Source organism: Caretta caretta, chromosome 11 (genome assembly GCF_965140235.1).
Source record: "Caretta caretta isolate rCarCar2 chromosome 11, rCarCar1.hap1, whole genome shotgun sequence".
In the NCBI taxonomy this organism is placed as follows: Eukaryota; Metazoa; Chordata; order Testudines; family Cheloniidae; genus Caretta; species Caretta caretta.
In genome coordinates, this window is record NC_134216.1 from 60,901,591 (window position 1) to 60,927,448 (window position 25,858).

At 39.5% G+C, this 25,858-nt stretch overlaps 1 protein-coding gene across 3 annotated transcripts in view; it reads left to right on the top strand.

Moving 5' to 3' along the window:
* The window catches only part of CARF (calcium responsive transcription factor), a 49,454-nt gene extending 23,716 nt beyond the window's left edge, over positions 1 to 25,738 (top strand). Inside the window, exons 7-15 of one of the 3 annotated variants that reach the window (XM_048868463.2) lie at positions 755 to 944; positions 3,499 to 3,619; positions 4,193 to 4,336; positions 7,168 to 7,398; positions 7,914 to 8,076; positions 10,180 to 10,255; positions 17,935 to 18,065; positions 18,855 to 19,221; positions 22,068 to 25,738. In XM_048868463.2, the coding sequence (XP_048724420.1) occupies positions 755 to 944; positions 3,499 to 3,619; positions 4,193 to 4,336; positions 7,168 to 7,398; positions 7,914 to 8,076; positions 10,180 to 10,255; positions 17,935 to 18,065; positions 18,855 to 19,221; positions 22,068 to 22,186 (1,542 nt within the window). In that variant the 3' untranslated portion in view covers positions 22,187 to 25,738. The remainder of the gene's footprint in view (positions 1 to 754; positions 945 to 3,498; positions 3,620 to 4,192; positions 4,337 to 7,167; positions 7,399 to 7,913; positions 8,077 to 10,179; positions 10,256 to 17,934; positions 18,066 to 18,854; positions 19,222 to 22,067) is intronic. The other 2 variants (XM_048868465.2, XM_048868466.2) reach the window with 2 other exon arrangements.
* Positions 25,739 to 25,858: the final 120 nt, after the last annotated feature.

Genomic DNA, 25,858 nt, shown 5'->3' on the forward strand with positions numbered 1-25,858 from the left:
TTAATACATTTAGCAGATAGCCAACAACAAAAGTCAAGTGGAGTCAGTGTGAGGAACATTTAGCACTGAGCCCGCAGAGGTCCATTGTAGTCAGATGGAGATGTGATGCAAGATGGCATGCAAGTGACTGACTGTGACCGGTGTGTATGGAAGAAACTCTGCTTGAATTATTTGTTCCTCCTCTTAGATGTGACCAGCAGGTCACCAAAAATATTTCCTAAAATGCACTGACATTTAATAAGTATTTATTTTAGTAGAAAAGTCTGAAATTAAGGGAATGGTCCAGGGTAAAGGAACTCATCTGGTTCTGTCTTTTGGTACTAGAGAATAACCCCATTTATCTAAACACCAGTTAACGGAAGGTCAGTTACAACTCCTGACTGCATGCCTTGGTCCCTCACCTACCCAAAATGTATTTGTGTTTGGAAGGTTTTGGATATCTCCAAAATATTTAGAAATGGGGTTATACTGTAGATAACTGTGTTGTTATAAGAATGGACCAAAGCTCAGACATTGAGTATTTTACTTATGGTCTCAGATTGCTGACAAACACCTGTGCTATGAACTCACTGAAGGCTGGTCTTGTGTTAGACCCTATGGTAAATCTGGTTGTGATGCAACCAGTGCACAAAGCATTTCAGACAGTCTCCTCACCTGCCACCATGCCAGAGTCCCTGACTGCATTCATTTTCTTGGGTACCGACAGCAGTCAGATTGGTGAATAATCCTATAATTTCACCTCCTTTCCATGCAGAAAATTGGGGACTCGTACCGCGGCTATTGTGTGAGCGAGACAGAATTAGAGAGTGTTCTAACGCTACACAAGCAGCAAACACAAAGTGTGTGGGGGACGCGCCAGTCTCCAAGCCCAGCCAAACCCGCCACACGGTTGATGTGGAAATCTCAGTATGTCCCATATGATGGGATCCCTTTTATCAATGCAGGTAATTAACTTTTTTTTTTTAATAATTATTTTCAAAGTTTCAAAATCACTAGTCAGCTGGCCAAAAGAAGGATCCTCATGAAGCTATACCTTAGTATTCTGGCAGAATGTTACTAGGTATTGGTAAAATCAAGGCACAGACTTGGGAAAGGATGGCTTAGTGGTCTAAGCCCAAGTTTGAAAATCTAGATTCCCTGGAACACAGGTTCACGTTCCAATGTGAGTGATTCAAGCCCTTCATCCTTCAGAGTTAGGTTAATTAAGCATCTTTTGAATGAGACCTTAGAGATGAGGGTCCTGTCTGCTCTGCATGGACATTGAAGTTTTCATGAGGGTGGTAAGAGATTGATCCATCAACATTACTAAGGTTTCTGGGGATCCTGCTGAAAACCTTGGTCAGTAGGAACCTATAAGGTATTTAAAATCACTCTAAAAAAACTTTAAAAAAACTTAACCAGAGAGATGAATCTTCTAAATAAATGTGTAGACTTTACCAATTTGTGATTTCATATTTCTTGAGTCATAGAGCAAGTATTGAATGAGTGTGAGTGTGAATTTGAGATGTGAAACTGATCAAGTCTGTTCTTGTTTAAATGGGACCTATGGGATACGATACATGGTTGACTGCAGGATGCATTTGTCTGAGCTGAAAGTAACTGAAAAAGTGAAATGTCATCACCCATTTTAAGGCCTAAGACCCATCTAAGGCCATTCAGCTATGAAGAGGAGCAAGAATATATTAAAGGACACATCCAGAAAAACAAACTCCCCCACCCCCACCCAAGAGACACCAGTTCTGTTTAGCAACTTGTGAGATTAGCTTAACAAATGATTCTCCGAGAGAGAGAGAGAGTAAAAACATGCTCAGTTAATATTTTGTTTTAAAAAATATTGTGGATTAATTTAGCCTGCTTTTAATATTGCCTGCTTTGGCCAGACAGAGAGGTAAGGAAGCACTGTATATACTTTCTATACACTATTCTACTCATGAATTTTACTTCTAGTCTACAACACCCCTGTTGTTAAAATCCTAGCCTTCTTTTGAACAGAGTCTGCAGGTTAAAATGGAACCCTGATTTTCCAAACTCCAGTTAACTTGACTTCCTAGTTAACTGAAGATCAGTTATGTTGCTGTGGTGTCACACTTACTGAGGCTCTATAGAAGTAGAGTTTCAGGCCTGCAGAGGTCTTGAGCTGTGCAGGACTGAAGTGCTGTTCTTGTGGAGTTTCTAATCTCTGCATAAGTGGAGTTGTTCTTCAGTCCCTGGCCTGCCTCTGCTTTTGCTGAACCAGTTAGCTTTGAAGAAGCTGGCCAGCATTCCGTATTGTGAAACAGAAAGCTTCAATTATCCAAACCCTGATTTTAGTAGGATTTTGGACACTTGAGATGTTGGTAAAATCAGGGTCCTGTCAAATTATTTTTGTCATGCATACAGGCAAGGACGAGGTTGAAACTACCAAATTCTTTTTCATTAGTGACCTAAGCCAATATTTGTTCCCAGATTTCCAGTAAAAAAAGTCAGTGCACTAGTCCACTATATCATCTAGTTCCTCTTTTTAAATAGCATCTGTATTTGCGTTGATATTTTAATGTCACATTCTCATGCAAAATATTTTTGATCATCATTTAGAATCCGCTCATAACTCAGCAGTGTGACACAATAAACATATCTGTTATTTCAAAGCTAGAAAATGGTATTTAAAAATCAGGATGCTAAAGTATTTGGATTATGAACAGGAGGTGCTGGGGAACAAAGTTAAATGTTCTTCGGAACAAATAATGGTTCCCTTCCCAGTTCTGTCAGGCTACCTCTTTTACTTCACTCCTCTTTGCCATAAGTCTGAATAAAAGAAACCAGTTACTCTAATGAAGTTTTCACAAATGTTGTGGAAATCTATCTTTCTTGCACAGTAATATTTATATTGGGTACCATGTTGATATAATATTGGTTAATAGAAGAAATTGGAATCAAATTCACAAACCTTAATAACCTGTAAGAAATCAAGTGGCAGCAAGGCTAAAGAACTGTACACGGCACAAGAAGTAATGAACTCCCAAGTCTTGATTTCAGCTGTGCCTTTGATTTACTGTACAATTTAGAATCAGATTCTGTCACCTCTACTTGCGTTTAGTAGAGCACCTTACTCAATAAATAGCCCATAAGACTACTCGTTGTGTAAAGTACTGGTGCTAAACATGAGTAAAGGTGGCAGAATCTGTCTTTAAAACTCTGTGTTTCAATTTTCACCCCTGTAAAATGTCTATGACAATATTTAATTACCTATCTCACAGGAGTTTTGTGAAGATTAGCTAGTTTGGAAAGTCCTTTAAAACTGTGATGTGTTCCATAAGTGCTGAGTAGTATTATGGGGAAAGCAGCCACTCTGTAACTCAGGTCCCCCCAACCCTGAACATGTGTTCTTCCAAGAAAAGAATGAAAATAAGTGCTTCAAATCACTCTTCTCTCCTCAGAAATCTTTTTTTGTTGTCGTCTGCTGGCTGGAACCATTGGATGTTTGAATTAATAATAGAGCCAGTTGCTTTCTGTCCACAGGAAGCAGAGCCATTGTGATGGAATGCCAGTATGGGCCCAGGAGGAAAGGTTTCCAACCCAAAAAAACTGGCGAGCCGGAAAATGCCTCCTGCCAGCTGTACAAAGCCACTTGTCCAGCACGGTAAGCATTAGCTACAAAGCTGAAAAGATCTGGAGAAACTGGTCACTGATATAAGAGAGCTTGCATCTCAAGAAACCTAATTGGTAACTGTGTTGTGACATAGATTTATAAATATATTTTGCTTTATCTCCTATACAAGTAGGAGTTAATGTTCATTTAGAGAGAAGAAGGATAATTTTCCATGAAAGTGGACGTGGCTAGAATCTGATAGGTCTCCTAAATCTGTTATTTTGGAGTTATATTTATCAGGGAATGTATAGCTCTTGCCATTCACCAAAAACCTCTCCCTATCCAACTCCAGTGGCATCTTCTGTATTCTCATCCCCCCTTTGAGCTTTCTGCTGTCAACTTCCTGGGTTTCAGGAATGGCTCTTCTAGTTCACTTTTTACCTTACTGACCAATCCTTTAGAGAACTTCTGGGGCTTCTCCACCCTTTGAACCTCTTTGCTTGAGTTTCCTGCAGTTTCTTTACAATAAAAATAGTCTGAAATAAAATCGTTTCTGCCTTCCCCTGAGGGAGAAGTATAATGAAGCTGGATTTTTCTGGTTTTTGTTTTGTTTTTTCTTGGAAGGATCTATATTAAAAAGGTTCAAAAGTTTCCTGAGTATAGAGTTCCTACTGACCCCAAAATTGACAAGAAAATCATAAGAATGGAGCAAGAGAAAGCTTTCAACATGCTGAAGAAGAACTTGATAGATGCTGGAGGGGTCCTCAGGTGAAATTTTCACTCGTTTCTTTATCTGGACAAATGGAGGGGAAAGGAAAATCAGTTGCTTGGCTATTTTTAAAAGGGGCTTCGTTAAAATCTGTTGTAAAAGGTAGAAAACCATTCACAAGGGAACTCCTAAGTGTTTTGTAAGTGTGTAACATACCATACTGTGGGAGTTACATAAAATACGCTTCAGAATACAGACAGAAGCAGTTACAAGAGTGTGGATGTTACCAACAATGAGCCAGACTTCTCCCAACCTGGGTGTCTTTGTGCCCCAAAGGCAGCTGACCATCGGAGGATCACTTCCAGTATGGGAGGATCTTTAGATGCTGTACATTGGTGTAATGGCTTCTCCTTCACAACCTGCCTTCCTGTGGCTGTCAGAGAGCATGACTCGGAGAGCAGGAGGGTGTGGTCAGAGCAGTCCTTTATCCTTGGGGCTGTTGGCAGCCAACACGAGGTAGCAGAGCCTCAAATCAGATGCTCTTCCTTATGCCAGGGGACCAGAATAGCCCCAAGATCAAAGGAGCACAAAGGTGACTTAAACCATCTTTGTGCGTACATACACACACACTCCCTTCCCACCCCTCACCCCCGAGGTGAATTGTGCTGGACATTGCTGATTCACAGCCAAGGATCTGGGCTAGAACTTGCAAAATGTGAATAAACAAATCATGGATGTGGCTTCTGTGAGCAGCCTGACGGAGAGACCACAAGAAGGGTTTTCCCCTACAAACCCTTATTCATGTGGGTAGAACATATTTACATAGATCTATTGACATCAGTGGGAATATACACGAGTAAAGGGTTGCAGTACTGGACCCATTTACCTTATTTGCATATGACCATAGTGAGTGGGGGGGGGGGGGGAAGGGAACATTAATAATTTTTGGTGAAGATAATGTCAGTTTCAAGAACCATATTAAAACACCCATATACTGTAAACAGCAAGGCTCATTAAGTGTAAGTATAGCTGGGATCTCCATAAAGGGTTTGATCTTCCACATTTGATTAATCTCTGCCTGCAAAATCCAGGCTGTAGCCATGCAGTGGCAGAATGTCTGCCTAGGAAGGCTCATAGTGTGAGGATGTTTTATAAAGTTATACTCCATTAGGGGACCTGGAACAGGCTGGTATTTTCCAGGGAGAAAGTCAAGGCTAGAGAACCCAAGAGATGTGCTGAATCAGCACATTTCCTTGGCAGATTCTGTCTGTGTAGCCCTGTTGAAGCCCTAACCACAAATCAAAGCAGTTCCCTCTGGCGAAGGGCAACAGCAGTACCACTGTCTACCTGTTCTAAGGGATGAATTTGCTCTTAGGTACAGCTCTCTCTATGGGCTGAAGGGAGTGCTTAACCCCCCTCCCCCCCCCCCCCGCCCCCCCCCGCTTGCAGAGATGAATCAAGCCCCATATTTGCTTGTAATACTTAGGCAAAATTGAGTGAGCCAAGAGTAGTGAGTCAGAATATTTGTCAGTGTAAATTAGTACTATCTGAACAATATTTTTTGTTTACGTGCTATACCTAAAAGTATTAAATAGAACAACAAAAAGTGGAATAACAACGTTTCTGTGAAATGTCTTTCATCTGAGGCTCTGAAAGCACTTCATGATTAAGCCACGTGCATCCCTGCAAAGTAACTAACTATTATTATTATTCCCATTTTACAGACTGGGAGACTGAGGCATAGTGAGGTTCAATTATTTGCTCAAAGCTACAAAGCAAGTCGGTTGCATAACCCTCGCAGTGTGCTGCTGTCCAGTCTTTCTCTAATGATTATACCACACTCATTGTAATCTGTCCCACAGTCTTTCCAAAAAAAAAGCATAGATGGACCCTCCACATTTGGGATACACTGTCCATCAGAGCAACTATATTTATGTATTTCATCTACATATTGGTTAGAAAGCATGTGGTGTCAAAGCACTGGTTAAGGTGCCTCCTATATTGACTGATTCAGCACCCTCTGCATGTCTGCATTGCCATTTGGGAGAGCTGTGTTTGATTCCCTGTGGATTCTCTCCATCACGGGGCCATCAGGACTGGGGAGTACTACAGAGCAATATGTGAACCTGGGGGAGTGGGAGAGGAAGAATACCTCATCTGGATCAATAGCCACCTTTCTTGTCAATTAAGAGGATCATTGACATGAAAGGAATCCTATCTAGTGCTTAGCTGTAAGGATGGAACGCTTGATGCAGTGCAGAGATTCAGTGAGAGGGGTGGCTCAATGAATATTCCCTTCAGATATGAAGCCAAAAATCCTGTACTGCAGTACTGTACATTTTATGGAAGCTTTGGGGCACAGATTTAAAGCTTCTTGAAAGAAAAGAGTAATCTCTGGGAGTTTTTTGTTTTAGGTTTGTACTCAAAATTATGTAAAAGCTGGTTGTTACTTTAAGTATTAACTATGTGTTTGGTGCCATACAAGGCAGACATACTCGCTGTCCCTATGTGGGGGTGAGAGAAAGCTGTATGTGCTAGTAATAAGAACAGGAGTACTTGTGGCACCTTAGAGACTAACAAATTTATTTGAGCATAAGCTTTCATGGGCTACAACCCACTTCCCCTTATGCTCAAATAAATTTGTTAGTCTCTAAGATACCACAAGTACTCCTGTTCATTTTGCTGATACAGACTAACACGGCTGCTCCTCTGAAACCTGTGCTAGTAATGAATGCTGTTAGTTGTGTATATATACAAGTTTTGTTGATGGCCAGATTAGAGGGTCTTCATTCAATTGCATTGTTCCCTTCCTGGGGAAGGATTTAAATAAATTATTTTGTTTTACTGTCTTTGCTTTGGAATTGTACCTGGAAACTCTCCTTCTCGTCAGATGGTATGTGCAATTACCCACCCAGCAGGCCCACCAGTATCACGAAATGGAGACCTGCCTCCCTCCTTCACCATCCGCTTTCCCCATATCTCCTCCTGAGGAAGAGGAAGATGCGGTGAGAGATGAGAACTGTACTTTACCCTCCCGACTTCACCCACAAGTAGCAGATAAGATCCGAGAACTGGTGTCTCAGGGAATAGAACAAGTCTATGCAGTGAGGAAACAACTAAGGTATAGCATAATCCACTCTAACTATACTACCTTCTTTCCATTGCACTTTATCAACTATACATTCAGTTAATTTGACTTGAAGCTATGTGGCAATGCTGATTCTTTCATGAATCTATCCCCCCATATTGCATTAGCTGAATTTATCCCCACATATAGCATTAGCATCTCATTTATTTTTTTTATTGGACTTTATCTTCGTTGTAACTACCTAGCATTCCAGCTCCTCACACTGCCTCATACCAGATCACCATCTAGGGCTGCTTTTGTTCTTCATGTTGGAAATGTATATTTTATTGAGTTAGCTCTTTAAAATTTCCAGGATACTAGAGGAGAAGAGCCAGGTCATGGGATCCACTAACTTGTTCTTTTCTTGTAATTTTTAACATTTGGAACATATTTGAGGGCAGAGACAGAGGTGGCTGCAGAAGAAGGAGAAACATCTCCTAATGTTGTAAGTGTGTTTTAACTTTTGACAACACCCTTTTTCCCTCCTTCCCCTTTCCAATACTTGACAGAAAGTTTGTGGAGCGAGAATTGTTCAAGCCTGAGGAAGTGCCAGAGAGGCATAACTTGTCCTTCTTCCCAACTGTGAATGACATCAAGAACCACATCCATGAGGTGCAGAAGTCCCTGGGAAACGGGGAGATGGTGTATAACTCGGAAAGCATCCCAGCAACGGTATTATTGGAGCTTCACGCTTTCTTCTCCTTTCTTTCTGAATCTCTGAGATGAATCCTGAAGACCTTACTTAAATTTTACTACTTGGCTCTTATTCAGCCAAAGCGCCCACTGACTTTGTATTCCCACTAGTTAAATTTTCAAAGGAAGTTTTGTCTGAGTAAGGATAGATTAAATAACAATTTTATAACAATATATGATCAATGAAATGTTGCTAACAGTTGATACTTTATGCAGTATTGAGGTATATAATGAGATCATTAATTTAAGGCAGTGTAGTTGAAGAAATGAGCACAGCATTCAAAGGTCTTGAGTTTCAATCCTGGCTCTACCACTGTGTTGCCTTGGGGAAGTCACTTCACAAGTCCGTCTCGTTTTCCCTATCTGTAAAATGGGGATGAAATTTACCTGTCTACCTCACGTGGTCCCGTTAATGTCTGTACAATGTTTTGAATGTGTATTGTGCTATATTAATGCTAAGTGTTATTACTCTGCTTTGTAGAAAATGTGTCTAACAGTAAATACAAAATATAAATCTTTACAAGTGCGCAGTACCCCAATGTATGTTGCCCCTAATTTTCTTCTCATATAGAAAGTAATTTTGGGCAAGCATTGACAAGGATTTCTCCATTGACAGGATTTTTTATTAGCTATGAAGGAATTGCCAAGAACTGGCAAACTCAGCTCTTCCAGAGTGCAATGTGGACAAGATTTTATGCTGCTTGATATAGGCTGCTGTGATAGACAGGCCCACCTCCCACACCACCAAGTGCATTTGGTCCTGTAAATCGGATGCATGTTTAATATATAGCCTAAAGATTAACATTAAAGAGCCAAATAGCAGACAAAAGCACTTTGAGAGACATAGAAAAGTGACATGGACTGGAAGACCTGAATTGGTGAGGATGTTTATATTGACACAGGTTAGCATTTGTAAGCCTTATAAGAGAAGTAGGTCTTTAGTTGGGATTTGAATGAAGGATGGATACTTTGCATGTTGGAATTGGAAGTCTGTTCACGTGTATGGGGTGGCATGGAAGAAGTCATGGAGACAAGAAGGTGGGACATAGTAATAAATAAGAGCTGAGATGAAGGCAGGTGCATAACCTTGAAGACAGCAATTTGAATCCTAAACTTGACTCTCTAGATGAAGGGCAGCCAGTAGAGGTATTTGAAGAGTGGAGTAATGTGGTCTGGCTGGTGAGTGAGGATGAAAATATTGTCTATTGCATTTGGAACGGACTGAATGGGAGTGAGATGAGGAGACAAGAGGATGAGGTTGCAGCAGTCCAGGTGAGAGAGAACTACTGATGATGAGGAATGGATGGATGGATTATTACTTTGTTTGTTTTGGTATGTTGTAGAGAAAGTGGTATCAAGATTTGGTGACTCCCACTGGGTCTTTGACTGACTCAGACCCAGGCAGCCACTGCGTGATGCCTCATTCCAAGCCAATGCATGCAGGGCTAAGTGAGGTTTCAAGAGCCTCAGATTGTGTATTGCTGATCTGGTGGCACTTTAATTTCATAGCATTTCAAGGTGAATTGAAATGTTTGGTTTAAAAAAATAGGAAAAACATACTGTGTTTAAGAGCTTAATTCACAAATGTACTTTACACAAAAGCTGAAAAGTTTGTTTTTTTTAATATCTGCCAAGACTGGTTCTCCTGCAATAGCTAGTGATCCCACCTGAAGCAGGGCAGGGCACAGAATTCCTTTACCCTTCTTAAGAGTTTCTGATGTCTGCTTTTTGCAGGATACATGCAGATCCTTGAGTTCAAGTTCCAGCCTGTAAATGATAGAGAAAATTATTTTCAAATAGTTTGTGTTTAAAATGCATCTATTTTCATTTTTAAAGTCTACCCCAGTTCTGAGGAGGATTTAGCCTACCAGACAGAAAGTGTTTTAGAATCCTTTTAAAAGCATAGCACTTCACCTTTAACAGTTTTAAGAAGTAACCCAAAAACTCAGAAAGCACTCACAATACAGAAATAAGATGTTTTGGACACTGATTTTCACTGTAGTTTGAGTCTGTACCAGTATTATAGGGAATCCTGCTCAGCACCCTTCCCATTCCTGAGAACTGAGGTCTTTTTCCTTTCAGCTCCAGTGGACCACAGACGGTGGGAATGTTCTCACAGAAACAGTGACTGTTACATTTGCCTCACCACCTACAGAGGGTAAGAGCATATTGATATCTTACTTGTGTTCAATTTTTGTTTTTGTCACATGTGTTACAAAAGTACAGATATCCTGCCTGGTTTTTAGAGATCTTGCAATTATCTTCTCTTATTTGAACACACCAAGAAGTGACCATTCTCGTTTTCCCCACACACACCCCCTTTACCACATGTCTGTGGAACTTGTTACAATTCCTGATACGGCAGGTAGGAAAACTGTAGACTTTGTCTTTTACAACATTCTTTAACGTGTACTGAAGAGCAGAACAATTTGGGTTGGGAGGAAATGCTCAGACGCTTAAAACATCTATGTAGAGAATTTTCTAGCGCTTGCTCGATGGAATGATGCAGAAGGAGATGATCAGTAAGGTCCCGGTTCAGCAAGGTTCTTGAGCACATGCCTAACGTCAAGCATGTGGGTGGTGGGAGCTCCTCACATACTTAAAGTTGAGCACGATTAAGTACCTTGCTGAATCAGGGCCCATGTCCCTACTCCTGCTCCTAGTGAAATCAATGGCAAAACACCCATCAATTTCATTTGTGCAGCAAGGACACGCTCAGGGGAGGGGACGGAACTGGGCGAGAATAATCCTTAGACTTTGATTCTGTCATCGAGACTTTCTCAAATCATTGTTGACTTCCCCTTTATTGGTATATTTTATTTAAATGAGATATTTATTTTAACATTTTTATTGTAAAAATACAGATTTTAGCTGACAGCCAGGCAGTGAGACACATTTCTTACACTCTTTCTTCAATGATATTCTTGTGAAATATCATTTTTCTTGGTGAATGCATAAGGTAAGGGCAGTATCTCTTCACAGCAGTTACTATACCACTTAACAAGGAAGCGAAGAAAAGCCAGAGTATGGATTTCTGAAGGCAGTTGCCTTGTCAAAATGGATTCTGCTCCAAAATGTGGTGTTGGGAGGGGTTTATTGGATTATCGTGTCTTTGCCATAAATGGGATTCTACTATTATTATTATTATTTCAGATTAAAACATATATAGTGAAACAAAATTCTAAAGCTTGTGATTTAGACCTACTGACTACTCGCATGCCTTAAGCTATTCATTGGCTTAAGTGCTTTGCTGGATGAGGGTCCTCATTAGGAAATCTAGAACAAATTATTCCCACCCACCCCCACACACACACACATTTTTAATGCATCAAATAATAATCTTTGTTTCAGGAATACTTGATTTAGACAGTTCCTCCCATTGTGTAAACATGTGACACAGAAAAAATCCTTCCCTGCTCTCTTTCTCTTGTTCTTCTCTAACATAAAATCATAGAACTGGAAGGGATCTCGAGAGGTCATCTAGTCCAGTCCCCTGCACTCAAGGCAGGACTAGGTATTATCTAGACCATCCCTGACCGGTGTTTGTCCAACCTGCTCTTAAAAATTGCCAATGATGGAGATTCCACAACCTCCCTAGGCAATTTATTCCTGTGCTTAACCATTCTGACAGTTAGGGAGTTTTTCCTAATGTCCAACCTAAACCACTCGTACTGCAATTTAAGCCCATTACTTCTTGTCCTATCTTCAGAGGTTAAGAAGAACAATTTTTCTCCCTCCTCCTTGTAACAACCTTTTATGTACGTGGAAACTGTTGTCATGTCCCCTCTCAGTCTTCTCTTCTCCAGACTAAACAAACCCAAATTTTTCCAATCTTCCCTCATAGGTCATGTTTTCTAGACCTTTAATGATTTTTGTTGCTCTTCTCTGGGCTTTCTCCAATTTGATATGAATTTCCTGAAATGTGGCTCCCAGAACTGGACACAATACTCCAGTTGAGGCCTAATCAGCATGGAGTAGAGTGAAAGAATTACTTCTCGTATCTTGCTTACAATACTCCTGCTGACACATCCCAGAATGATGTTTGCTTTTTTTGCAACAGAGTTACACTGTTGACTCATATTTAGCTTGTGATCCACTATGACCCCCAGATCCCTTTCCACAGTACTCCTACCTAGGCAGTCATTTCCCAGTTTGTATGTGTGCAACTGATTGTTCCTTCCTAAGTGGAGTACTTTGCATTTGTCCTTATTGAATTTCATCCTATTTACTTCAGACCATTTCTCCACTTTGTCCAGATTATTTTGAATTTTAATCCTATCCTCCAAAGCACTTAGAACCCCTCCCAGTTGGTATCGTCCACAAATTTTATAAGTGTACTCTCTCTGCCATTATCTAAATCATTGATGAAGATATTGAACAATACTGGACCCAGAACTGATCCATGTGCGATCCCACTCGTTATGCCTTTCCAGCATGATCGAGATGAACCTCTTGAAAAAACCTGGCAGTTTTAGTAAGGGAGCAATAGCAGCCGCGTGAAAGATTGTCTTCTTGCAAGATGTTTAAATAACACTGTAGAGATCTGTGGTTTAGTTAACTTCAGTAGCGCTGATCAAGTTGGCTATCTTATATCTTTGTCTCCTTGGGACAGGGCATCATAGTCTTGTTAGGAATATTGTATAGGGGAGTCTAATATAGCATATTAAAGGGGCACTATCAACGTTATGCTTAAAGATTTACCCACACAAACAGTTATCCTATGTTGCCGTCCTTGCCTGAAGCATTCCTGGCATGTAGCCCTTGCCCCACACTACACACACACACAAAACTGATTCTTATCCTTGTTGTAGCAGGAAAAATACAAAAACAAATGTTTGGCTTGATGTGTGAATCTTCGTAAATAAGCTGGTGCACCTATTTCATGATGCAAAGCTCTATGCACACCAGTGTATTTACAGTGAGTTGCACACTAAGCTGGGCCTTTGTTTTTAACTTCTATTTTAGCTGCTGCTGCAATGGATCATTTTGAATTGAAAAACACTGCTTATGCTTGGAACTCTTAAGGTAAGAATTTCAGTATGGGCAACTGTCAGAGTACAGGAGGTCAATTTTTAGACTTCATAATTTGAATAGTGTCCCTTTTTTGAGGAAGGCTTTCATATTACAGAAAGGAGGATGTTACAGAACCACCAGATTCATAATATTCACCTTTATCCTCAAAAAAATCAATGGCTGGAGATATTTGTGTATTTTGGATGGACGGGTATTTGTACTTCCAGAAGCCATTTAGAAGTGGTTCTCAATGTGAGAATGGGTGGGCTTACAGTATTTGGTTCCTGGATGCTGGCAGGAATGAAGAAAAATCAAATCTTGTTTTATTTTGGCTCCACAGTTGGCTCTCCAAGACAAATGAGTCCACTAAATATGTAATCATCCAGTAAGATACTGTATTCTACCTGAATTCAGAGAGATGTGTTTTTTTTCAGATTTCTGCAGAAACTGAATGCATGGCTCCATTGGGTGTAGTTAGATGGTCTTCTTTCCTGCCTGTTTTGTCTTCTATTTGATCCTGTAAGGACGTGTTAATCATATAAATATATGGCTGGAAGGGATCTTGAGAAATAATCAAGTCCAGCCCCGTTTGCTATGGCAGGACCAAGTAAACTTAGACCATCCCTGACAGGTGTTTGTCCAGCTTATTTTTAAAAGCTTCCAATGATGACGACCACAACCTCCCTTGGAAGCCTATTCCAGAGCTTAACTATCCTTATAGTTAGAAAGATTTTCCTTATATCTAACCTAAATCTCCTTTGCTGAAGATTAAGCTCATGACTTCTTGTCCTACCTTCATGGACGTGGAGAAAAATTGATCGTCCTCTCTATAACAACCCTTAGCATATTTGAAAACTGTTATCAGGTTGCCCCTCAGTCTTCTTTTCTCAAGACTAAACATGCCCCATTTTGTTAACCTTTCCTCATAAGTCAGGTTTTCTAAACCTTTATCATTTTTGTTGCTCTCCTCTGGACTCTTCCCAGCTTGTCCACATCTGTTCTAAGTTGTGGTGCCCAGAATTGGATACAGTACTCCAGCTGGGGCCTCACCAGTGCCAAGTAAAGTGGGACAGTTACCTCCAGTATCATACATACAACACTCCTGTTATTACGCCCCAGAATCATATTTGTCTTTTTTGCAGCTGCAGCACATTGATGACTCATTCAGTTTGTGGTCCACTATAACCACCAGATCCTTTCTTCTTATTATTCCTCACTGTGCATTTGATTTTTCCTTCCTAAGTGAAGTACTTTGCACTTGTCTTTATGAAATTTTATCTTGTTGAATCCAGACCAATTCTCTTAATTTGTCAAGATCCTTTTGTATTTTAAACCTGTCCTCCAAAGTGCTTGCAAATCCTCCCAGCCTGGAGTCGCCTGCAGATTTTATCAGCATACTTTCTACTCCATTATCCAAGTCATTAATGAAAATATTGAATAGTACTGGACCCAGGACTGACCCACTGCAGGATCCCACTAGATATGCTCTCCCAATTTGACACCAAACAATTGATAACTACTCTTTGAGTATGTTCTTGCAACCATTCGTGCACCTACTTTATAGTAATTTCATCTAGACCACATTTCACTAGTTTGCATATGAGAATATCATGCAGAACTGTGTCAAAAGCCTTACTAAAATTAATGTATATCACATTTACTGCTTTCCCCCCCAATCCACTAAGTCAGTAATCCTATCAAAAAAGGCAATTAAATTGGTTGTCCTGATTTGTTTTTGACCGTGCGCGAGGTCCCCACCGCGGTAGGGACTCCCCACAGTTGCCCAGCTGCAGCCAGCGGCTGGGGGACCCTGCAGCTACCAGCTGCCTGGGATGAGAGGACCCTACAGCAGCCCAGCCCCAGGGGCAGGGGAACTCCGGAACTTGCAAGCACCACGTCGCAGGCACCATGACTTTCACGAAAAATATCCCTGACAAAAACTTAGCCTTAGCAGGGAAAGAGAACGAATAACTAAGGCTAAGTTTTTGTCAGGGATATTTTTCGTGAAAGTCATGGACAGGTCAAGGGCTGCCGTGAATTTTTGTTTATTTCCCGTGACCTGTCCATGACTTCTACTAAAAATATGACAAAAACTTAGCCTTAGTTATTAGTTCTCTTTCCCCGTCACTGCTGCTGCGGCTCCCGAGTCCCCCACCGATGTGGTGCCTGCAAGTTCCGGAGTGCCTTTAATTATTGTCTCCTTGAGGAACTGCCAGCTTTCCGGAACTCCTTTTTCTCTTAGATTTTCTTCCCATGCAACCATACTACCAGTTCTCTGAGTTTGTTAAATTCTGCTTTTTCTTGAAGTCCATTATCCTGATTCTGCTGCTCTGACTCTTTCCTTTCCTTAGAATCATGAAATCTATCATTTAATGATCACTGTCACCCAAACTGCCTTTCACCTTCAGATTTGCTACCAATTCCTCCCTGTTGGTCAGAATCAAGTCTAAAGTGGCTGTCCTCCAGTTTCTTCCTCCACTTTCTTGAACAAAAAATGGTCCCTGATACATTCCAAGAATTCATTGGAAATTTTGTGTTTTGCTGTATTACTTTCCCAACAGATATCTGGGTAGTTAGTCTCCCATTACTACCTGTTCCTGTGTTTTGGCTATCACTCTTATTTGTCTTAGAAATGCCTCATCCACCTCCTCTTCCTGATTTGGTAGTCTATAGTAGACCCCCCCCACATGACATCATCCCTATTTTTTAACCCTTTTATCTTTACCCAAAGACTCTCAACTGGTCTGTCTCCTACCTCCTCCTGGACCTTAGAAGAAGTATATCTATCCTTTTATGTACAGTGCAACCTCTCCTCCCTTTTTCTCCCCTACCTGTCCTTTCTGAACAAGCTGTGCCCCTGTATACCAATATTCCAGTCATTATCCCACCAAGTCTCTGTGATGCCAATTAAATCATAATTTAGTCCAGCTCTTCCTGTTTATTCCCCATACTCTTTTTATTTGTGAACAGACATCTAAAATGTTGATCAGATTCCCCCCGATTTCCTCCTTGTTACTCCTTTGACCCTTTTGTAATTTTCCATGTCCTCCCCTCAATATCTACCTACCTGTTAAGGTCACTTTTTTTAATTCTTACCTGAGCTTTTGTCACCTGCTGTCACTGAATCTAGTTTAAAGCCCTCCTCACTAGGTTGGCAAGTCAGTGCATGAAGATGCTATTCCCCTTCTTGGTCAGGTGGACCCCATCTCTTCCCAGTAGACCTTCTTCCTGGAATAGCATCCCATGGTCAAAAAAGCCAAAGCCCTCCCTTCGACACCATGATGTGCTGGAAATGGCCCACCGTGATTATCAGACACATTGTAAGGAGAGTGATCACTTTAGATAAGCTATTACCAGCAGGAGAGTGGGGTGGGGGGAAAGAAAACCTTTTGTAGTGATAAACACCCATTTTTTCATGGTCTATGTGTATAAAAACATCCTCACTGTATTTTCCACTTTATGCATCCAATGAAGTGAGCTGTAGCTCACGAAAGCTTATGCTCAAATAAATTGGTTAGTCTCTAAGGTGCCACAAGTACTCCTTTTCTTTTTGCGAATACAGACTAACATGGCTGTTACTCTGAAACCTGTAATTATCTAGATGTATAGGTCTATCAGTTCCCTTGGTTCTCTTTCACATCTGTTGTGATATATGTTCCATATACATATGGAATTAATAAACATCTACAGAACATCCATGTGATGTATTTAATACACTGATTGGGAAGCTGGAACATTCTTATATGTGCTGCAATAGTATTGTATAGGATATTAGGCAATAGCCCTTCCCCCGATGCACGAGGATTAATTGTATAGTATTAACAAGAACCACAGGATTACTGTACCAACTGCACTATATTAAGATAATTGTACTCAAAGAGAATCGGGATTATTTCATTAGCAGCTAGAGTTTGGGTCTCAGTGTATATTGAAGGACTTCTCCACTTCTCACGTTGCTGGAAATGTAATGTAATTCCTTGCTGAAAAAAATCACCTGCTGATTTCAAAAGTAACATTGCAAGATACCAGGAGGACGCTGGGACAACACAACTGCATATCTGTCTGAGACTTGAGTCATTAATTAAATTGCAAATATTTTGGGTCTCACCGGGACTGAATATATGATGAGCCAATGGAGGATTTTTGGGGAAACAATTTAGGCAAATCTTGATTTTTATAAAGCTTCAGAAGCAACCAAAACTTCCATAAAATAGGGGTTTCCATGGGAAGATACAATAGTCTGGAAACCAGAAGGGCTTCTAGATAAAAGGGCTTTGTAAAATAGTTAGCTGTATTGAAGTACCTCACTTCCATGAACAGTGGAGAGAAACCTATAGGATTTCTTGCATAAGGTTTTATTGAAGAACCATGTACTTCATAGTTAATTTTGTCTTTCTTCCTATTACCTATGCTTTTATCTAGAGTGTATGTATGTTCAAACAATTTGCTTGATGCCTCAGTGGAAATTCTTTTGCTTATAGATTCCCATGAATTTATAACATGGAATTTAACAGAAAGGATAGGGAGCAATTGCTTTATTCCCCTTAGTAATTTCCCTATCTTTTTAAAATTTAAACTCTTTAACTTTATACACCCCTGTATTTACTTTTTCTCACATCAAACCTGTTCTCCTTCCTTTGGTATCTAAGTTTTTCTACACAAAATACAGACTATTTATTATGCAAATGTAAATGTTTTTATATGTTTCAATGTTGTGATATAATGTTTTTGAGCTTTTGTTCATCAGGCTCAGGTATTCAGAGCTCTGTAAACTAACAGAATCTTTGTCATAATCTCTGTTCATTGGTCTGTGTGATGCTGCAGGGAGTTTACCAGGAGACTCAATCGCCACCAAAGTGGAATCCAGTCAAACTGGGGAGAACTTGCCTCCAGAGACAGCTCAGCTGTTGTCCTCGCTCTCTTCACTCCAGCCCAAGATATTTGCACAGCTTCAGGTACTCAAGTTCTCTAACTCCTTCACCAAGATGGCCAGAATTTCAACCTATGCTGTTCTGGGAATCCTGATGGAGAGGCTGAGGACTGTAAACTTCCTCTCCGCTAACTATCCCATATGCTCCCTACGTAAATTTTTGCTCTTCTTCTTAGCGAAAGCGCAGGATGCCTCAGGTGGCATGTGACCAGGATTCATCACCAAATGTGATCCACTAGTTGGATCATTAGCTTCCCTGGCCTGGGTACTGACAGGGATTGTAGCGTGAACACTGATCTGTGCCCCACAAATTTTTGCTAAGGGAAGCCAGATCTGAAGTAGCTGTCAGCCCCCTCTATGGCAACTTCCTTTCATTTTTACGCATTTTGGCTTTTACTTGGCATGTAAGTGATCCTACTGCTATCCTGTGAGCACTGTTAAATCCAGGGATTGTCATACAGATGAGTTAGGATAGATGCAGTCAGTGAGCCAACCCCACAGCCATTTATTTCCCCTTCTCTCTCACTTCTAAAACTGTAGTGAGAACCAAAAAGCAGCTCCCAACTCAGACCCAGAAACTGTAGGTTTCGTTCTCTAGGAACCCCAGTCTTGTCCTACTTCAGACCCACTCTTCTGCTGGGAAAAAGCACTATTGGGGAACCCAGCCTTCATTCATAATCACTTGCAAATTTTTGTTTGACACAGTTGCCCCAAGGGCCCCAATTCAGAGCCCGGAGGGTCACAAACTCTTCACACTATGATATTGATTGATGTAGAACACTGTGAAATTGACTTACTGTCTTCTGTTTCACAGGGATTACAGCTGCAGCCAACATTCACCTCTGTGGATGGAGCAACAGCCCTGATAGCAGTAAATAACCATTCTGCTCCCAACCCTGCAAGTCTCCTGGATTCCATAGGGAGTGTGATAACCAACCACTCTCTAGTACTGAGTCAAGGACACAACCTTCACACAGGTGCCAGTCTAACCCAGAGCAACAATGCTGCCTCCGCTATTGGAAATCTGCCTATATCAGATCAAAATCTGGTCACTATGGGCCAGCTGGTAACTGTTGGAGGTGTAGAGGATACAGGAAGCCTCGAGGGAGGGATCCATCAGTTTCTTTTGGGAGACGTCCAGACCATTCCAATACGGATTGTAGACAACCATCCAGCTCTTAGTAAGTTTTTTAATCTGCCTACGGTATTTAAATGCACAAATTGAGAATTAATTTTCTTAGCCATGTGTGTTCTGGGGTGCCGTGGGGAATCTGTCATCACCAGGATACTCTTTTGAATACTGAATGAACAGATCCTACTTAGTTTCTAAAATAGCTAATTGAAATTTTTGAAAATGTTTTTGCTGAAAATGGCCTTTTTTGAATGCTTGTTTGTGTCAAAAACTGTTGAACTTTTAAAAATTTCAGTTTGTGGAATTTTTCATGACTTTTTACTCAAACTTTATCAACTTCTTTCCATTTACTAAAAACTGGTTTTTACTACATAAAACATTTTAGTTTACTAAAAACAGGTTTTTGTGGAAAATAAAATATTTTTGTTTAACAAAAGCCCTGTATGTTTCGGTAAACTAACAGTTTCAACAAGAAAAGTTTGTTAGGAGAGCTGGGATTTTGTTGTTAATGCATTTAAACTCTGCAAAACATAAGCAACTTGAAAATGTTGAAATCCCCCCCCCCCCCCCCCCCCGAGCTATTTTCTAAGACGGACTCAAACTGTCTTCTGGGAGGTCTCATTTTTCTTCCAGTTTCTCCTGGGGGAGTGCAGGGCTGATCAGTTGCAACTTTTTAAATTATATACCAGTCATTTCTTGGAGTTTTAAACATTTTTCAGAAAATGCATTTAAAAAAAAATCACAGTAAAGCCAAACAAAAATGTTCTCCTCTCATAGAGTAGAGAGCCTCTGAAGGCCCTTATAATCAGGGCCTTATATTCTGTGAACCTCTGCCATAGAATTTGGTACAGAACACATCTTCTTCTAACAAATTGTGCTCCAGAATCTAAGCTTTCATTTAAAAAATTCTAAAGTTTTGAGCCCTAATGGTTGTGAAATAAACCCTTCAGATGTGGACCACATGTAGACTGAAGCAATCTTGTCTTCCTGACTCTGCAGACAGCCAGAAATGATAACTGCAAATAGCCCCATTTTTCTCAGTGTCTGCGAATTCTGAAATGTGACTTCTGAGCAGTTTAGCAGAAATAACCAGCTAATAATGTGCTTATCCTACAATCCCAAATTGCCTCTCATATCTTTGCAAGTGCCCAAAGCCACAACTCTCTCCTAACCATCTGTCAACCCCCCTTCTCCCCCCCTCCCCCCCCAGCTTCCTCACTGATAACTTTTTAAGTGCACTTACGTTTTCTCGGTACTAAATTCTACAGTACTTTGAAAATTCAGAATGTAGGGAAAGCATTAAATATACTGAAATTAACAACAAAATTATGCAAGGGGGCATTTACTGATTGTATCATCTATTTCTAATTTAAGCCAACCAAAATCTTAATGTTTAAATGTATCTAAAATTGTCCCGGACTTTCCAGTCTCTTGCACTGGAATGTTGTTTTTGAAGCTATTCCAAATTCTTATAATTGACCTTAACTGTTGTCCTCAAAAAAATCTGTTTTTATTGTTGGTATAAGGATTCTAGAAAGGTCATCAAAAATGTCTCTTCTGTTCTCTAGTCCATCAGTCATTCTGTGTGGCCTTTCAAGCTAGATGGTGCTGTCACTCTAAACTACATAAAAACAAAATATTGGTGGAAAGATGTGTGAATTTTTAAAGAAATATTTTATTCAAAACAGAAAAAGAACACGGGAGTAAAATTATAGAAACGACAATTTAACAACAAAATGTAGCTCTTTTATATTTTCCTGGAGGCCTCTCCACATCCCTTGAGAGTACCTCATTTTATTTGTGCTGAACACCCCCATCGCTTCATAGTCATCATACTTCTTGGCCTGGAAAGTGTGCGGGAATCCTTTCATAACATAACAGTGTCACTCATTAATTGTCAGGAGGAGATGTTTATAAACAACACCAGATACTTCGTCTTCTTAAGGGGCCAAGTAATCCTGTTGGAGAATCCTGGAGAGTAAGAAGCCAGGAAACAATCTAGAGCTAGATTCAGAATTTTCCCCAATTAGTCCAGTGTTATTGGGTAGGCCCAAACTGAGATAATTTACAGGAACAAATCAACTTTTTTGTGCTGGACTTTGTGGATTCTGAGATACTGGTCCCAGATGCACATTCAGGACAAGTCAGTTAAAATCGTTCTTTACAATCCAGCTTCTCTCTCTTATCTGACTGGTAGTTAATACTAGAGTAGCTTGGCTGATGAAAATATGTAACCTGTCCAGCATGATCATTTCTGTCCAGCATGGTCACTTGTTTGTACTGGGGATGAAGTTCTAAGCTATTATTTAAAACAACTTTTCTATTGTAATCTGTCTCTTTCATACCCACAATTGTTCATTGACAACCTGTTCCCAAAAAGTACTTGTTTTAAGATGACAAGTTTGTGTATTTAAGTGGATGGACCAAATTCAGTCTTGGTGTACTTGCATACAGCTCCCATGTTTTCAGTCTGATAGTACTTACATCACTGCTGAATTTGGCTCTGTATATTTATAAGAGACACCTAAGATTCATACCTGAAGAATGGACTCCTCATATTGTTAAAAAAAGGACTCCTTAGAGAAAGTAACGTTATACATTCCAGTCCATTTATTCTTTTTCGTGCATAAAACTATTTCAGATTTTTGTTAAGAAGTTTATTATCACAACAAATTTAATTCTGCTTGCTTAATCTTCTAACACAGCAAGTGTTATGACTTTTTTAAACTACTGAAATACTGATCTCTCAAATGCCCCATCATGTTCTAGCCTAAATCATCATGTTTTCCCAAGCTACAGTAATTTTTTGCTTCTAATTATATACAGTTCTTAAGAGCTAAGTGTTATCGATGGAGTTTTGACCTTAATGTTTTGTTTTGTGTTTTGCTTTTAAAGTTGAAGAAAATCCAGAGGGTACCATTTGTGTGGGCCAAGTTAAACAAGAACCCAGAGAACAAGCATTGTCTGTGGAGGCAGATAGAATCAGAGACTGCCAGAACTCTGCCACTATTTAAATCCATGAAGGCATTAAGGATTTGCAACTCAGAGGACTCTAAATGTCTTGGAAAAGAAAGCGGATATTCTCCAAACAATGCCATTCTTCAAAATGGCATTGTGACAGTCAGTATAGGCACCATACACTAGTTCTGACAGACAGCTGCTTTGATTTACAGCTGATACGGTTCACTGCCAATTCCAGGTCATTCAGTTCCCATGTGGAACACCTCCTCCTTCTTCCCTTCCATACTATCCAGATGGTCTATTTTGCTCAGCATTTCAGTAGGTCTTCCAAAATGAAGTCCCTGAGTTTTATAATATGAATCAGAATGCTACTCTCACTAATCTCTTTGAAACCCTCACCTATCCTGGTACTCCAAAGACAACAGAATCTGCCCTTAAATGCATCAACAATGGCAGTCATTTTGAGAGAAAAATAAAGTCTTTGGAAATCAAGATGCAGAACTTTAAAAGTGCCAAGGGCAAGGGATGCATGAAAAATGTGGACTGCATCTGATAGGAATGTTAGTGATGGAAAGGTGAAATTGCCAGGTGAAAATAAAACTGGGTTATGGAACTGGAGTAGATGGAATGAAGAGTAGAAGAGGATTATGTTTTGATGTATTTAACATTCTGGCTTTATCATGGGTTTACTTTCTCAACCTGCAGCCTTTATATTGAAAGGGCAGCAGCCAGCTGGTCATAATGACTAAAAGCAACAGTTGCATCTCCTGTGGAAAGATTGGTGGTAGTGTTTTAGCTTACTTCCCTCTTTGTGCACTTATACTTTACATTCACGTAGGCATATGATTTAATATGCTGATGGTCATGGCATAGGTATTAGTGATACCATGATTAAAAACAATATTCCAAATCTGAGCCATCTGCTATGTTGAGATAAGCGGTAGAAAAACAAACAACATACAGAGGTGCTGTCTTTGTGGTGGTCAGAAAATAAATGGGTCTCAAGTTTTGCCTAAGACAGCTGTTAGGACTGAACAAGGGTCTATGTTGTTTCTCGTCAGTTACATTTCAGGAGCTAATTGAATTAATGCCAGAGGAATTTTTTTTTTCTGCATCGTGGTCAAAGTCAAGTCCATAACAAGCAGCAAGAACTGAGTTATATTTTATGTGCCAGGCAGAATTCATAATGAATGACTCATACTTACAAATATTTTAAAATCAGTTTTAAGCAATAAAGGAAATAAAACTGATACAACATAACTAGCAAATTAAATAATAGTAAGTTTGCTTCAGATGTTGTTTATAGCAGCATTCAGAACCACCATAGGTTCAGTTCTACCAGCATATGTATTATTAACCCGTATTTCCAGGGATTGATAACTCAGCGATAACAGTTCACTCTTGTTTATATGACTTGCAAGATCAGTTTGACTATGGTTTTACTTACAGATTTGCAAAGGAAAAATTATTACAAGTATTATTTGTGCATATAAAGGACAAAAACGGTTCAGATCAATGTTATTAATGTGCGTTTAAAGCGTGCACAAACATCTTTAAATATTAGAAATCTGAAATAATCTTGAATTGCTTACTTTTGTGCACTTAAAGCTAAAGATCCTTGAAATATCCCATTGTGTTTAGGATCTCCAAATATCTTTACATGCTGCATCAGTTAAGGTCTTACCTCTAAAAATCTTTACTCCAGTAAGTATTCCTAATACTGTTAACGCTGTTAAAATCTAATTTTTGTGGTTTAAATGGTTTAAATTGGGACATTCCTACAGGGATTGCTCTTTTTAAGTAAGAGCCAACATTACTTCATGTGGGCAGGTATAGAATCTCCAGTTGTGTGGGGTCTCATAGATTGCATTTGAACTCATTTCATTTATGGTTTGCCTTATACATTTCTGTGTAGGTAAATTCAGTGATATGCTGTGCATTTTATATTTCCGTTAAAGTTGTGGCGTCTCATGTAGAATGGATGTTTGGTCCTGCTTCATTTATAGCCCCGGAGTGCACAGCATACAGGATTATCTTTTTCTTTAAAATTCTGTCAGCAGTATGTTAGCAGTTGATTCCTCCTCCCACTCAGCTACCGTTGAATATCATTTAGCTTTTCCTGCTACTCTTACAATTTCAGTTGGTACATTCCAAGATAAATCACCCTCCTCAGTATTCTGTGATATTGACATTGAAATCTTGATTCAGAACAGCAAATTAATATTAAAAATTACCAGTGACAGGTTTAAAAGAATTCTAGATTCCTGATTCATGTAAAAATCGAAGGCAAAAATTTTGCAATGATTAAATACCCATCAATTGTTGCGTATTTCCCCAGTGACAATGTTGAGGAAGGACTATTCTTTTGCCAGTTACTATTTCTCCTAATATAACACATGATCTGATTATACACTAAGCAGGAGAAAATTCAAAGGATATAGACTTTACTCATAGTGAATACAGGCTGCTAAAGGAAAAGCTCCTTTAGGCCATTTTGAATAGCAGACTAAGGAGTGACTTTTCCCAATCTAGCTTGAATTGCACAGTTCCCTGAAAAGAATAGAACCAGAAGTTTTTTGTCAAGAGGGTGCAGATAGAGATAAATTTCAAGGGGTCAGTTATGGAATGAAAGAAATTACATATAAATGTAAAAGTTTTAATCTCTGGTTTTTGCCGTCCCATTTCTCCTGTTTTTTATTTATAGAACATTGTAAAATAATTGATTTTATTTTAAATATTTCTGTGGCTGATACTCAAATTGTAGTTTCAAAATTAACTTCAAATTCTTTAAATTCTAATTCTTTTCTGTCTAAATGTATACTCTGGTTATGTCACTGTTGTTTTTGGAGAGAGCGTAGTCTTTCCTCTTACAAAGTTATGTTTACGCTACGTGTGTTATGTTTCACACAATCTGAAGTGATCTGGACACATAGGCCCACTTGTACTCAAATTGGTGTTTTGGTTCGCTAGGTTCCAACTGAAGGTTACAGATAAAAGGCCCGATTCTCCTCTCATGCACATGTATAAACTACATTGATTTTATTGTAGTTACATCAGTGTTAAACTAGTGTGAGTGAAAGAAGAATCGAGCACAGTGCTGTTCTGAGTATGTTGCATAGTCATTTAATTTGAGTTTACATGTAAAATAATTGGATATCAGCTCACAGTAGGCGTTAGAAACATTTCTAAAGTTAACTCTGGCTTCCTCAAAACACTTGTTTTACAAGCCTACTAATTCTGAGCTTGCACAGGGTTTTCAGTGAACTAATTCTTCACCAATCTTTCCTCCTTATGTCAGTTGCTCACGAAGAGTGATTGGTCTGCTTCATAAGAAGGGCTGTGTGCATGCAAAAACTGTTAGTTAAAATGCAGAAAAATCACCTAAAAGACATGGGTCCATGGTTCTCGTTCAAGGCTGGAAACCAGCAAGGCTTTTTCTTTCTGTGCTGTCAAGACACAAGCTTGATGGTGTGTCTGAAGAATGTTTCAGTTTGTACAAAGTTTAAAGAGAGACAAATCTATATATATTGTAACTTAATGTATAGTGTTCCTTGTTGAAATGTAAACTTTTTTTTTTTTTTTAAGAAACAGCCTGTATTGTGTGATGATTGTCTTGGTTGTATTCTTCCTACAGGTTGAGGTGCTGTTTGTGTTAATGTTGCTTATCTAAAATAATTGCTTTTGATACAGATATGTTAATATTGACTCCTGAAACTGTCCATAAA